Source organism: Bacillus rossius (assembly GCF_032445375.1).
Source record: "Bacillus rossius redtenbacheri isolate Brsri chromosome 4 unlocalized genomic scaffold, Brsri_v3 Brsri_v3_scf4_2, whole genome shotgun sequence".
NCBI classification, from domain to species: Eukaryota; Metazoa; Arthropoda; class Insecta; order Phasmatodea; family Bacillidae; genus Bacillus; species Bacillus rossius.
The window spans coordinates 38,843,200-38,857,605 of NW_026962011.1; the positions used below are offsets into that span (position 1 = coordinate 38,843,200).

A 14,406-nucleotide genomic window follows, 5' to 3' on the forward strand; every position below is an offset into this window, starting at 1 on the left:
GAAAATGTTTGTTTACAAGCGGCTTTGTTTATTCCAAAACTCAGGTAAATGTGAACGGAGAATACTATTATGCAAAAAAAAATGTAAAGTAATCCATAAAAACACAACCTATTCATGGAAAGTACGTTTATTTAAAAAGTAGACTTTGTGAAAGCAAGCTAAATAATTTAAATTAATGAGTGATGCAATAAAACCATTTTATTCAACGTAAAAAAAAAAGAAACCCGTAACAAGATCGTGATTTGTAACTACGCATAACGATCGTGCGGGTTAACTCGGTTCCTGACAGAGCGCGCGCTTGCATGCAGTCTGCGAGCTATCGATATCAATCTTAGACTACGTGCGCGCTCTCTATAACGTAATACAGGAATCAACACAACCAAACTGGCGCTGCTTACGTTTCTTTAAGCGGTATAAAGCGACTCCCGAGACGTTAAAGATGAAGTTTTTAACTTTTAAAAACGTCTTTAAAACACGATTTACACATCAGATTACTTTGTAATAAGATTAATAAAGTTAGTAAGCAGTTTTATCAGAACGAACGGCGTAAACTGCGTAAAGCAATGGGCGCGTTGTAAACAACGGGAATTCATTGCATTACATCAAATGAAGTTAAAACGGCACAGAAATAAAATGGTTAAATAACGTGAAAACGTAAATAACGGTGACGTAAATAAGGGGTTTCGATATATAATTTTTTGTAAGTGGAAGATGTAATCGCCCATTTACATTTCTTTTAAAAATGGGGGAAGGGTATGTCTTATATTAGTGTACCCGGGCCAGATTTTCCAAGTCGAATTATTGTAAAATGAATTCGATTCGAAATTACGAATCGAATATCAAAAAATTCGAACTCGAATTCGGAAATTTCGAATATTCGCAGAACCCTATTTTTTATTCTAAAATAGAGCTTGAAAAGTAGGGGTGCGACGAATGCCTAATTAATGAAAATGGTCGATTAGGTCAGGTCAGTTACATTATAAATACTTTGAAAACAAGCGTACATTAAAAATAATATGAATTAATTTCAATGGTTCTTTAGTTTTAAAGTATTTATAATGTAACTGACCTGACCTAACAAACCGGGACAAAGGATGAACAGTAACAACTCACGTAAAAAAAAAATTTATGTTACTTATTACTTGCGCAACAATATTCAAATAACAAATAAGACTTTAAATTAGAAACGTTAAAAACTCACCTAAGCTGGAGGCGGTAATGAAACACAGTTTTAAACAATAAATGAACTAAATCATCACGTGTTGATTCATTTGAATTCTGGCCTATCACGAACTATCACGTGACATCATTATCCAATAAAAAAATAGATACTCGTAAACAAGAAACAATCGTGAATGCCACATGAATGCACTGGTATTGTGATGAAATTTAAAAATTCTATATCTCCTAAAGTATTTGGAATTTCCTACCTCCGCCGCTTTTAATGAAAAGAGGAAGTTGAAAGGAAAAAATAAAAGTATTTTCAGATTTTTAACATTTTTTTTCACAAATACCGCTCAACTACATATTTACCCACAAAATACAAATATGAATTGTGTAATAAATTTTGCTATTTTGAGATGCTTCAAAATTCACATTTTTACTCAAGAACAAAAACAGTTAAACCTGTATCTATTGAACTCGCATGTATCGATTGTCCGTGTTTATCGTATACTTTCTACGGTCCCGGCAAAATTGCCATACAACTAAGGTTAAAAAAGTCCGCTTCTACCGATGTTCGAATTATCGTTTTGTCCGCATTGATCGTACAAAATATGTGGTCCCGTCACTATAAATTATAATAGATGATTGTTTAACCATACAGATTTTGCAGAAATAACCATATCTTAGAAAGAAACCGTCATAAAAACAGCAGACCTGCCAACTCTCACGATTTTGGTGTGAGGCTCACGATTTTAAGGTCCATCTCACGCCCTCACGCCAAAATAGTGTTTCCTCACGATTTTTCGGGGCCCCAAGATTTTGTTTGTAAAAGTTACAAAACAAGTCTTACGAAAGCTTACAGTAACGAGTTTCCATCAATACTCGAGTCACGTAAAGGAAGCAAATTTGCGTTTTGTAGCGTGTGCCGTGCTGATTTTTCTATCTCGCATAGTGGAAGAGGAGACATTGTAAAACATGTCGCTACAAAAAAACACAACTAACACGTGAAGTGTATTGCTTCCAATAAAAAAAATTAATTTTGCTGTGAACAGTGATAATAATGTTACACGAGCAGAATGTTATTTTACATCTTTTTTAGTTGCGGCCCTGCATGATCACTATCGACAGCGCTAAATTATGTTCAACTAAATTAAATCTGTAACCTATAATTTGTTGAAATAAATTTTGAAGCAGAGACCATGTAACATATGTACAGGTGTGTCACTTAAATTTAAAGATTCTCATGTGTTTTTTTATATCTAACCTGTATTTATGGGTCTGAAAATTTTTATCGAGTACCTCATGATTTTTTAAATTTGAATGTTGGCAGGTCTGAAACAGTAACGATAGTATACAGTAGTAAAAATCGCCTTAATTCTGCAGCCAAGTAATGGACGTAAATATGAAGAAAAGACAAATGAACAACGACCTGCGAAGAATTATGGTTGATGTACCATAACTACAGTACAAACACAATTGTTATCCTAAGATAATTACCATAAAAAGAACTAAAGATTCTTTGTCAATACCATAATTACTACAGAAGCACGATAGCTACCACATTTGCACTACAGTTACCGTAACAACAGAGATGTATATTTACCGTGACTGTAATGTATTTATTTATGACATTAAAATTAAAGAACATTATTGAAAAAAAGGATGTTAAATTTTTATATGTACGTTTGGCACATGTTGCGAAGAAATAATGCGATCTGAAAGAATGCAGTACTACTACGAAAAGTGAAAAGGGTAATCGTGGATTTTTAGGTTATGGCAGTCTCTCGTTTTTCAGTAATATCGGCCGAAAATTAACAAGCGTACTGTATCGGAAGTCTGCAGAAATGCCGATTCAACTAAATATTGGCAAAATCGGCTTCTTCAGTACAGCTCGACATTAGATGACATGAGTAAACATATTTCAGACTTCAGGATATTGAAAAAGACTTTAATTTCTATGTAGATTTATTGTGCGTTTTTTTTTTTTTTTTTTTTTTTTTTGCAAGTGTAAATTGAATTAAGTAAAATACTTCCATTTTTATTTATTTTTCAACTGATTAACTTTAATGATAAGTAACTGATATATTTCTGACACTAATTTTGAGGTTGAAATATTATTTTTTAAAAATTCTTAAGTGAAGTCCACATCTATTGAATGTCCGCATCTACTGAATTTTTTTGTTGGTCCCCTGAAAAACGATAGATAGATGTTTGACTGTATTTTAATTTTCAACTTTAAACAATTGTGAATTACTGTAATATTGGGTGGATTTATCATTTTCCCTGTGTGAGGTAACAAAGTTTTAGTTAGTATAAAAAATCGTGAACTTTTTAACAATGTTTCTACTGTAGCTTTTAGCTTGGAACTAATGTTTGCGTTGCTGACTTCTTGGGTGCGAAAATAAGGCGACTTTGAATTTTCTCATCTCTCGTTTATGTAAAAATGGTCACCTTATATTCGGGCCAATACGGTATTTACATGGCTGTGTTTTATTTCTCGTGGTGGTTCCAAGAGCTTCGGTTTTCACTAGCTTCTAATGTAATTTCCAAAGTATTTATACATTCTTACTAACATAACCGCATTGTATTTTAAAAAGGTTCATTTCAAGAAAAAAAAAACCAAACCAAAATCATCCTACTTTAAACCAACTTGGTTTCAAAAGCCAGGCGGTAAACGTAAACACGAAACACGAAACCCCTTATTTACGTTACCGTTAATTACGTTTTCCCGTTATTTGCACTATATTCTTCCGGTCCCGTTTGGTTCCCATTTAATCCAATACAATACTTTCACGGGAATTACGTCTCAAAAATCGAATCCATCCCGCTATTTACTAGGGATGTGCGAAAGTGACTATCCACACGAAATGAAAGTGAAAGAAAATTTATCAAGTTTCGCGAAAGTGAAACGAAAATGAATTTTTCTATGAGATAAATATATTCTTAACGAAAGTTAAGCAAAATTTTTTAATTAACAAAGAAAAAAAGTGCCCCAAAATTTGCTCTTCAGTAATAAATTCTATTACATAAATCATTTTGGTACCTTTTGATGTATATATAAATATTACTATTTAATATAATCAACATCCGCCCTAGACCACACAACACAGACCCATGTCACTCGTAAATTTCAAGAATCAATCCAGATCTTTCAGCGCACAGACTATTTCCTTTACAGTCGTAATGTCGCAGTCTATGATAATATATTTATCACGTGCATGGTACTGATGAAAAAACATGTGACTACTGCGGAACGGCCGCCATCTTACACCACTGTCACACATGGCTAGCTCAGGAAGCTGTAGACCAGGCAAGGGACATGGTCAAAACAAAACATAACAAATGGTTGCTGCCAAGTGGTCATTACATGCAGTGACTTGTTGACCTGTTTGTCTAATTGGCTGTATATTATGAGGATTTTATATGCCAGACAGAGCATGTAAAATTTAAATAAAGCAGACGACAATGTTTTTGTTTGGCTGTGCGCGAATAAAAGTAGGTACGTTCTTTGTTTATGTGTATACGGTAAATACTAAATAGTGTACTAACAGTTCTGGAATGTATGTTTTACGAATATAGTACCTACACTACTGTTTGAAAGCAAATGAATCAGGTAATTTTTCAAATATTCCATGATTTTGTTTTGATACCTAGGCCTACTGTAATCACTGTTGAATTTTGTTTACTTTATCTGCCATGTTTGTTCAAATTATGATTTTACCGTATTTTCATTAACGTGAGTTTTTTTCTTCACCACGTAAATTAATCTTAATGGAAATCTTTTTTTCTAATTAATGTCTTTATATGATTTGCATATGTTATTACATTATTATTAATAACAAGCAAATCATATAAAGACATTACAGTAGAATCTCAGTGCTAAGTACTTACAGGGACCTCAAGTTTTTGTACTTAGTACTGAAACATGCATACATATCTTTACAAAGAGAAAAAATATATATATAAAAAAATAGCTACAGGAGAGCCGCAATGCCATATGTATTCGCAACTGCGACTTGCTTTTTTCCCCTTGTCTAGTTCTCTGAGTATATCCACTTTTTCCTTAAGCGTGAATTGCTTTCGTTTCTTTTTATCTCCAGGATCATTCATATTGTAGCACAAATACAATGCGGTGTCTAAATAACGTAACCTGAAAATGAACTCAACAATAACAATAAATAATCCCGGCACAGACATCAAACAGTATTTTTAGCGTAGCGTAACACTTTTGTCTAAATAATTAATACTTCTCTCAAACCTCCGTCTTTCGATGTATCGATGTTGCTCACGTCGCATACTACGTACGGTATAATCTATGGTTGTGCGCGCAACTGTTTGTTTACTTTGTTTTGAGAATTTAGAGTTTAGAAAATACGTTGCGGTGGTATTTGTGTATCTTTATTCTACTACATTAATCATTTAGCTGGAAATTTATTTACCAGTTTAAGTAAATTTTGGTGTAGTAATGCCACGCTACTAGTAGAATTTATACGTTATAGTGAAAATATGATACTTTAAACTGAAACCGTTTTACATGGCGAAGATACGATTTTTGGCGGGGACTTAAAAAAAATTTGTTAAAGTGAAATATACGTTATAATAAGGTACGTTATTGTACCGGTATTCTACTGTACATTTTTATTAAATTACGAGTTCTTTTTTCAACTGGAACAAACGAACTTCGGTAAGCTATTGAACTTTCGTTTGGCTCGAAATATTTCGCTAAAAACAAACTTCGACAGATGAAATTCTTACCGAAATCGAAAATGAAAGTAGCATAATTTCGATTTCGGTATCGGTATACCGAACATTCGCACAACCCTACTATTTACATCACGTACCAACCATAGTAGGCCTAAAAACATTGTGAAAAACGTAACTTTTATAGTCGGCAGTGAACATTTTAAATCGCAAAATAAACATATTTTATAACATGAAAAGTTGCTTTTATTTCTAAACATATAATAATTTAAGCCTAGGCGTGTAAAAGTCCGAGTAATTATAGCAGGAGAGAATCTAAAATGCACTAGGGGAAAACGTAAACTCACGAATGTATAAACGTTCTGATACTATATTTACGTCACAACTTAGCCGAAATACTGGTACGAGACATAAACTTCACTAGATAAAATGAGCGGAGTCTTGGTAACTGTTTTAAACGTATTTTATAATTTCGGAAATATTGTACAGTTGACACATATTTTTTAAACTAACCATTTATTTCTGAGGATCGTAAATAATTAATTTTTGGTATCAAGACATCAAGATGAACGTAAACTTGAACAAGTCACGGCAGCGAGAAAACTGGTGCGTATACCAATAAACTGGTATTAGAACTGGACAAAACTGGTACACGGGAGGTAGAGCTTATATTTTTTCCGCTAAGCTCGTATCTATTGGCTGGCTTTTGATGGAACGTCATGAGTCTGGGCGGAGCGTTGCGTGAGTTATACTGCGCATGCGCAGCTCAGAGATCAGAGAGAGCCAGCCGGCGAATACGCCGCGCTGTAACAACAGCTGATTGAGTATAATGACCTTTATCCGCGCACGGCGCGCTATTGACGGTAAATTTACTATTTGCGCCCCCCCCCCCCCCCCCCCCTTTTTTTTTATTTTTTTTTATTACTGTGTTGCAATGCGTATGTGTAATGTAGCCCGTATTTGTTATGAACGCTGCAGGATGCGACTGTATTTTAATCAACTTTAACGTATTTCTTACTTTTCCCTTTATTTACACTTTCCCGCTTTTTACACTTTTTTACGTTGTCCCCATGAAAAGTGCAAATAAGGGGTTTTTCTGTAGTAGGCAGGAATGCCAACAACTACCGTATTTTTGATGAACAGTTGCAATCAACAAAACCGTTAAAATTAACTGTTTCAAATATTTTATTCAATGATAACCTTTTTATATACTCGATTTGAGAATTGAAGTTAATCACGGAGCTTTTCTGGTCATATATGTTTGAAGTTCAAATTAATTAATTGCCCATGCTACACATTTTTTTCATCCAAATTTTTCCATTGTGGTAACCGAAAGGAAAAACAATAGATAACAATTATTAAATATTAATATATCTATATATATAAAAATGAAACCCGTTTTCCTTGGTCACGGCATCACGCGTGAACGGCTGGACCGATTTCACTAATTTTTTTTTTTTTGTTGTGTTTGCTATGGTCAGGAGAAGGTTCTTATGAAAGAAAAAATTAAGAAAATTGTGCGGAAAATTAGAAAATTTAAGAATAATGAATTCCTATTTCCCTTGGTCACGCTATCACACGTAAATGACTGAACCGATTTCACTAATTCTTTTTTTGTTGTGTTTGTTATTGTCACGAGAAGGTTCTTATGAAAGAAAAAATTTAACGGAAAATTAGAAAATTTAAGAATACTGAACCACCATATATAAAATTATTTCCAAACTAACCCAACACTTTGTACAATATAAATAATTTTAAAGTAACCTTATGACATTCAGCTTTAAGCGTTTACTGTTTCCAGTGCGGCTTGCATTTGCAATGTCAATAAATAAATCGCAAGGGCAGTCGCTAAGTGTATGTGGCATCAACCTAGAAAATCCATGTTTTTCACATGGCCAATTATATGTCGCCTGTTCCCGTGTCGGAAAACCATCAACATTATTTATTTACGCGCCAGAACACAAAACTAAAAATATAGTTTATCAAAAAGCATTAGAGTAGAGAGAAGCAGTGAAGGGTACAGAGACTATTAGTTGATTTATAGAGCGCGCGTGGTATTGAGCTCATTGTTTACTTAAAAATGCTAAGTTGTTCAATAGCAATTTGTAAAAACATTAGTGGAATTATTGAATCCTATGGAATAAACACTATTTGACAATATATATTTTGTTTTTTATTTAATTAAATTAGTAAGGTCCTTTTCAGTTATAGTGATTCAAATTGAATAGGTACTCATACCTAAGATAGGTCAGCTATACAAAATAAAGTAGTGCATCATTGCTACGCTAAGGCGGTACGAAGTTCGCCGGGTCAGCTAGTATGAAATAAAAATTCATGTCCTCAATAACTCTTAAAAGTACTAAGTTAACTTTTTTTTCTGGTTTCATTCACAGAAAATATCTTGTATAAACTAAATATATGAAAACCCGCCATTGTTCAGTGTGGTAACAAATAAAAAATATATATATTACAACTATTTGACTTCGAAACTATTCGCATTCTATTCGAAAATTTTACTATTCTATTCGAAAATATTTGACCATCAAAATCCACTATTTGCACACCCCTATTAACAATAGACGTGTTATTTTCATCCTAGCAGTAAAAAAAATCTGTAAGCTCACTTGGGGGCTCCTTGGTGCCTGGGCCTAAAAGATTTGGTCCCTTCCCCCCTCCCCAAACATCTTAAACTGCCCTGAAGTGTGTGCAGAGGTTGTACATGGAAATTGCAATGCTGTCAGCATTATGGAGGTAACAATTAATAGAGTTGGGTCTGTGCTATCTTGCAACCCCCCTTCCCCCTTCTCCTTTCTCATCTGGATAGCAAAGCATTTTATTATTTTTTATTATAATCGAGTTTAATGCTATTTCCTTGCTGACGTGATATCAAGTTTGTGAAACAATACTCACTTCAGGAAGGTGTTTTTACCATTCTGCCTATCGAGTTCCTTTCAAGCTTGAATATCAACAACTTGCACTAATATGACATAACTCTTCGTTGAGCCACATTAGCGGTATTAAATTTTGAGTGTGTGGCATTCTAAGACTTTCTTTGACTTTTCCCACTTTTCCTGGTAAGAAAATTTGCCTTTATAAGAATATTTACCGACTACTTTGGAAATTTTCCATGATCAGCTTCTAGTGGTACACAGCATGTCCCCAGCAGTTGAGACTCCTGTGAAGCTTGGCGGGCTGTTTCAGGAGGAGCAGGAGGCTCGCAGGAAAGAGCAGCTGGAAAAGGAACGCATTGCAGAAGAGAAGGCCGCTGCAAGGTACCTGTTGCATCCTGTCTTGCATGCATTCATCTCGGGTTTAGTTCACTTGTGTTTGTATCCATTCCATTCTTCTGTAATTACATAATTTTTACAGTTTATAAGCCAATCATGCCTGTGCGAATATCATTTTTTTTAAATTTTGAATTGGATATGAATAAAGTTGTTCTTATACTAATGTAAAATTTAAATAGTAGTAATAAGAATTTGAATATTTCACTAAATAAAACTTTTTAAATGTAACAAATAGGTAGGGAAATAAAAATATTCAAATTATATTACTAATATGTGATCTGTAATATTGCTTTGCCTGGCAAAATAATAACCAAAAGTATAACATATACTCTTTAACATGAAATAACAAGTATTTGTTTCCTTACGAATATTTGACATAGCATACCTGGTGAGTATGTCTTATACCAATGTTCACCATTGAGGTTGAGTCATTTATGCTATATAAACACCATTTTTTTATGTTTTAATGGGACTTCATAATCAAAAAATGAACAATGAGTGACATTTTAAACATGCAACAAGTATTGAAATTTTTTTCCCACCAACTGTCTTACTAAACAGTACCGGAAACATCGCGTGAAAGATTCAAAACACTGCATATTTGTCATTTCAAACTTGAAAACAATTTTTTTTTGTATTGTTTTCTTTGCACGTGCCATAAGTGTAAAAAATTAATGTCAACAACCACGGATAGCAATACTACAAAAAACAGACACTTCGTTTTGATGGCCATTGAAAGAAGTACATTTCATTGTTTGGACAGCGTATAAATCGTTACAGTAGTCACATCAATAGTTACAATCAATGTGAGACAGTAGCAGCTTACTTGCTCTATGTATCTATGACGAAACAGACGTCCCGACTGAAAAATATATATTAATATATACATAAATATATAAATTGTAACTCCAGATGAAGTAAGCAGAAATTGTGTTTAAAATATTGAACTAAAATATAATTTATCTGACCCTGTTAACATCCAGTGCTTTCTAGCAGATGTTTTTCAGAACCAGGTTGATTTTGATCCAGAATTTTTGGGAATCGCAAAATACTATGTAAAGCAATGCAATCCATTTCACAGAACTTGAAACTTGAGCTCATATTTGCATTTTAAACCCTATTTGTTCACATGTTTTCATTTTAATGTTCCCTTACTAGGATTTGGTATAAAGTACATGAAGTGCTAAGATTATGTTCACACCTGAAGTAGTGATTTGATGTTTTTATTATAGTATTGTATTGTAATCATACTATCATACTAACTTGCCATCAAACGTGATAAAATACTACAGTATTTATTCAAGTCATTCTTACTGTGTACTTACATTCGAGGGGGTGAAAGCCACAGTGGTGTATGTCTGTTTTTGGTGGGAATTGACTTAACAGTAGACACATAATTTATGTTAAGGTTCCACTGTACATTGTACTGCTTTGTGTTAAAGTGATTTTATTTTCACTTTTGATCACCCTTGTTTGGTCATAATTGTCTTATGTTAATCTGCAAATAATATGAATTACTGTAACTCCATTGTAAGAACATTAATATAAAGTGGGTGGTATACTTATAGAAATTTAGCTGAGACAAAATGACAGTAGTTCACTTTTTTTCTTTCTTTTCTTTTCCAGGGAGCAGGCAATGCTACTGAAGCAGAAGGTAAACTCTACTTTCACGAGCCAGCCTGGCCCTTCCAAGCTGAACAAGCAAGTACGTTTGAACTTCACTTACTTGCTCAGGTATACCGTATGCACCTGGAAAAAAAACTTTCTCTATTTTTCATAAAATGTGTGTTGAGAAAGCACGGCGTGCAGCTGATTCAAAACTTGACAATGCACATATTGGTTTACTGAATACAACCTGTTTAATAGTAATTGTAATTTATTTATTTTAGGTGTTTTTGGGATTGGTTTTACTGAGAGGCTTTTTTTTTTATATAGAAATAGTGTCCGTGACTCCATAACATTAAGTTAATAAATTAGCCTTGGAACATATACATGTATTAATTGTAACTATATGGACCACTGTTTTTCAGGACTGTGTTAAAATGGACCAGACATTCAACCTTGAAGAGGTGACCAGCTACAAGATTTCAGATGTTGGGGCCAACAGTGATGATGAGCTCACCATTAAGCACGCTGTGCCAAAGTGGGCCAAGTGTGAGTTAAAAGTTCTTGTTGTCCTGGAAAATTTACTCTTCCTTAATTCTGTGCCAGTTTTTTTTTATAACATGAAAACGTGTGCCGTTGCATCTACGGTAATACCCTGTTACGACTTAGTTTTCAAGGGACCGTGTGCTAAAAAAACTAATCAGAGAAAACTTTTTAAGAGGGGGAATAGTTCAGAATCGGTTGCTCCATAAAAACTAATTCCACTCGACACGTTGCCGTGTCCTGTGGGTTTTCTTGGAGTACTCCCGTCTCCCCCACCGATTCATTCCGCCGCTTCTCCACATCCCACCTCACCTCACCTCGTGCACTCTTCAGGAACGACAGGGCTGTCCTTCGAATAGGGCAGCCGGCTCTTGTGAGTGTCAGCCCTGTTCCATCCATGTAGACCCTGCTTCAGGCGTGAAACCACGTGTGGATCTCCATTCTCACACTGTGTGACATTTTCAAAAACGAGTGCTCAAATTATATTATACAGTTTCCCGTTCGTTTAACTGATTCAGACAAACAACTGTTCACATAGCTCTAGTCCAAAAAAATGTATAAAAAACGAAACTTCAATACTTGAATCAAAGCAAAGTTTAATTTAACATATAAATGTAAAAAATATATATATATATTTTGTAATGAGTCCATAGAAGTAAAAGCTAACGCTTTAAAGAAATGAAAAGCGTAACTTCTAATCCTTTTATCTGAGTAGAAGTTGCGTTATTTTTATATGTAGGTTGTGCGCTGTTCGTTGAAGGGTTGGAGCCGGGTGTCTGTGCCGCAGGCTACCGGCGACCCGAGAGCGTGTTCAGGGAGTTCCTGGCGTACGAGTACCTGCCCGTGGAGAAGGTGAAGCTGTACGGGGGGCTGGACTACCCGGACCTGACCTGCCTGCTGGGGCTGACGGCCCAGCAGGTGGCTCGCTGCCGCCGCAAGTCCAGCATCTTCCCGGCCCGCCAGAGCGGCCGGCTGCAGCTGCAGCTGAGCTGACTGCGTACCCGCGTGACTGTCGCGTCCAGTTCTCACGTCTGATGTATTATTTTTTAGTCTGTAAATGCAGTGCTGTGGAAGTCTGATGAGTGTTCTCCATGACTGGTTAGTTATCTGTTTGAAATTAGTGTACATGGTATAAGTAGAGGCAAGATTTTATGGTCTTATTTTTACGCTGATTTCATTTTTTAAACAAGAGATTTCGGTGTTATTGGTTTTATCTTTTATGAAATCTGTTTATATGTGTATGTGGCACTTAAATATTCCATTGTACTAATTTCTCCATAACAATGTAATTTTGACTGATACATGTTGCCTTGTTTACAATATAATGATTTTGTAATAAGCATATTTAATTTTTTGGAACAAATGAAATAAATATCTTGAGTACATATTTTTTGTTTTTGAATAACTAATAACAGCTGTAGGATTTAAAAGAAGTTAACTTTTTCTGTTTGTTCTTTTTCCTCCCCCATAGAATGTGATATAAACTTTATGTAATATTTAAAAGATTGCATTTTTGTCGTTAGAAGGAAGTTTATGATTGAAAATGCTTTTGGTTTCAAGATTTTAATTGCATTTATGTGTTTTGTGATGTAATAATTTAAATTTGGGGTTATATGGTGTGTGTATTGACATGCAGTTCAGTGTTATTTCGATGTTATAGCAATTTACCATATACCTAATCTTGTCTCTAGATAAAAGACATGTAGGATTTAATTTTTAATTTATTTTTCATGAACATTGACCTTAAAAATGAACCCTCTTACACAATTGATGAAACTGCTGGTGGCTGTAACTTTATTAGGGAGTTGTGTATAGTAGATAAGTGTAATAGATATGGGACCACAAAAGACTTCTTTAAAATGTAAAACCTGGAACAAAGGTTATTTCTTTAGTTTGTTTATAATGGACTTTCTTTAGAGAAAAAGTAAATTTTTGACAGTCATTTAAAGTGTGAATTGAAAACATTTTGTCATTTGCATATACACTTTTATCTATTTTATTATTCAAGTTTGTTGTTCAGTGTGTTAAAATAATGTATGAATTTTTTTACCATTAAAATATAAATTCTTAACTTTACTGTGTCTTAGCTTTCACCAGTTCTGATGAGTTATTAAACTATATATGGGTGTGTATGAGGTTATAAAATTATGTAAAAAATGTATTAACTTTAAGTTTGTAGTTAATTGCTCATACAGCTACATCAAGAGACTTGCTCAAGTATTTCAGCATCTAAATTTTTCTTTTGTATATTTACAGTAGTTACCTGAATAAACCTTTAAACCCTGAAATGTATCCCATAAACAAACATAAATGTTAATTTTTAGTAGTGTCGTACTTTGAAATAACTGAACTTATAAGGACCAATTGATCCACCCCTGCAACTTCTATACATCAAAGTGTGCCATTTTTTGCACCAAGTCCATGTTCATTCCTCTCTTGTATGAAATTAACAAGTTTTATTTTTAAAAGCAGACATCTTCCAAAATGGAAAGATACCCAAGAAAAGCATCCACTATATAAAATGTTAATTTATAAGACATGGACCTTAACTAAATATGATACCTGAGAGGTCAAGAAGCTTAAGTGTAATGGCTTTTAGGTAGATTTCAAAGAAATACTACCTATCATTGCTGTTACCATGGTGCAACATCTGGAAAACTTGTATATAGTTGTTCATTTCATGGTTCATAGACCCCAAAACCATGGTCAACTCAAAAGTTTTATAGTCGAACCTCTATCTATCGTACTCGCATGTATCGATTGTCCGTGTTTATCGTATACTTTATACGGTCCCGGCAAAATTGCCATACAACTAAGGTTAAAAGAGTCCGCTTGTACCGATGTTCGAATTATCGTTTTGTCCGCATTGATCGTACAAAATATGTGGTCCTGTCACTATAAATTATAATAGATGATCGTTTAACCATAAAGATTTTGCAGAAATAACCATATCTTAGAAAGAAACCGTCATAAAAACAGTAACGATAGTATACAGTAGTAAAAATCACCTTAAATCTGCAGCCAAGTAATGGAGCACGTAAATATGAAGAAAAGACAAATGAACAACAACCTGCGAAGAATTATGGATGATGTACCATAACTACAG

General features: G+C 34.2%; 1 protein-coding gene across 4 annotated transcripts in view; it reads left to right on the plus strand.

Annotated features, from left to right (window-relative positions):
• The window catches only part of LOC134542240 (inner centromere protein A-like), a 37,348-nt gene extending 23,972 nt beyond the window's left edge, over nucleotides 1-13,376 (plus strand). For 3 of the 4 annotated variants that reach the window (XM_063386338.1, XM_063386335.1, XM_063386337.1), the window contains exons 10-13: nucleotides 9,067-9,137; nucleotides 10,779-10,857; nucleotides 11,183-11,306; nucleotides 12,088-13,376. In XM_063386338.1, the coding sequence (XP_063242408.1) occupies nucleotides 9,067-9,137; nucleotides 10,779-10,857; nucleotides 11,183-11,306; nucleotides 12,088-12,293 (480 nt within the window). In that variant the 3' untranslated portion in view covers nucleotides 12,294-13,376. Of the gene's footprint in view, nucleotides 1-9,066; nucleotides 9,138-10,778; nucleotides 10,887-11,182; nucleotides 11,307-12,087 lie in introns of those variants that run through there. The other variant, XM_063386339.1, reaches the window with a different exon arrangement.
• Nucleotides 13,377-14,406: the final 1,030 nt, after the last annotated feature.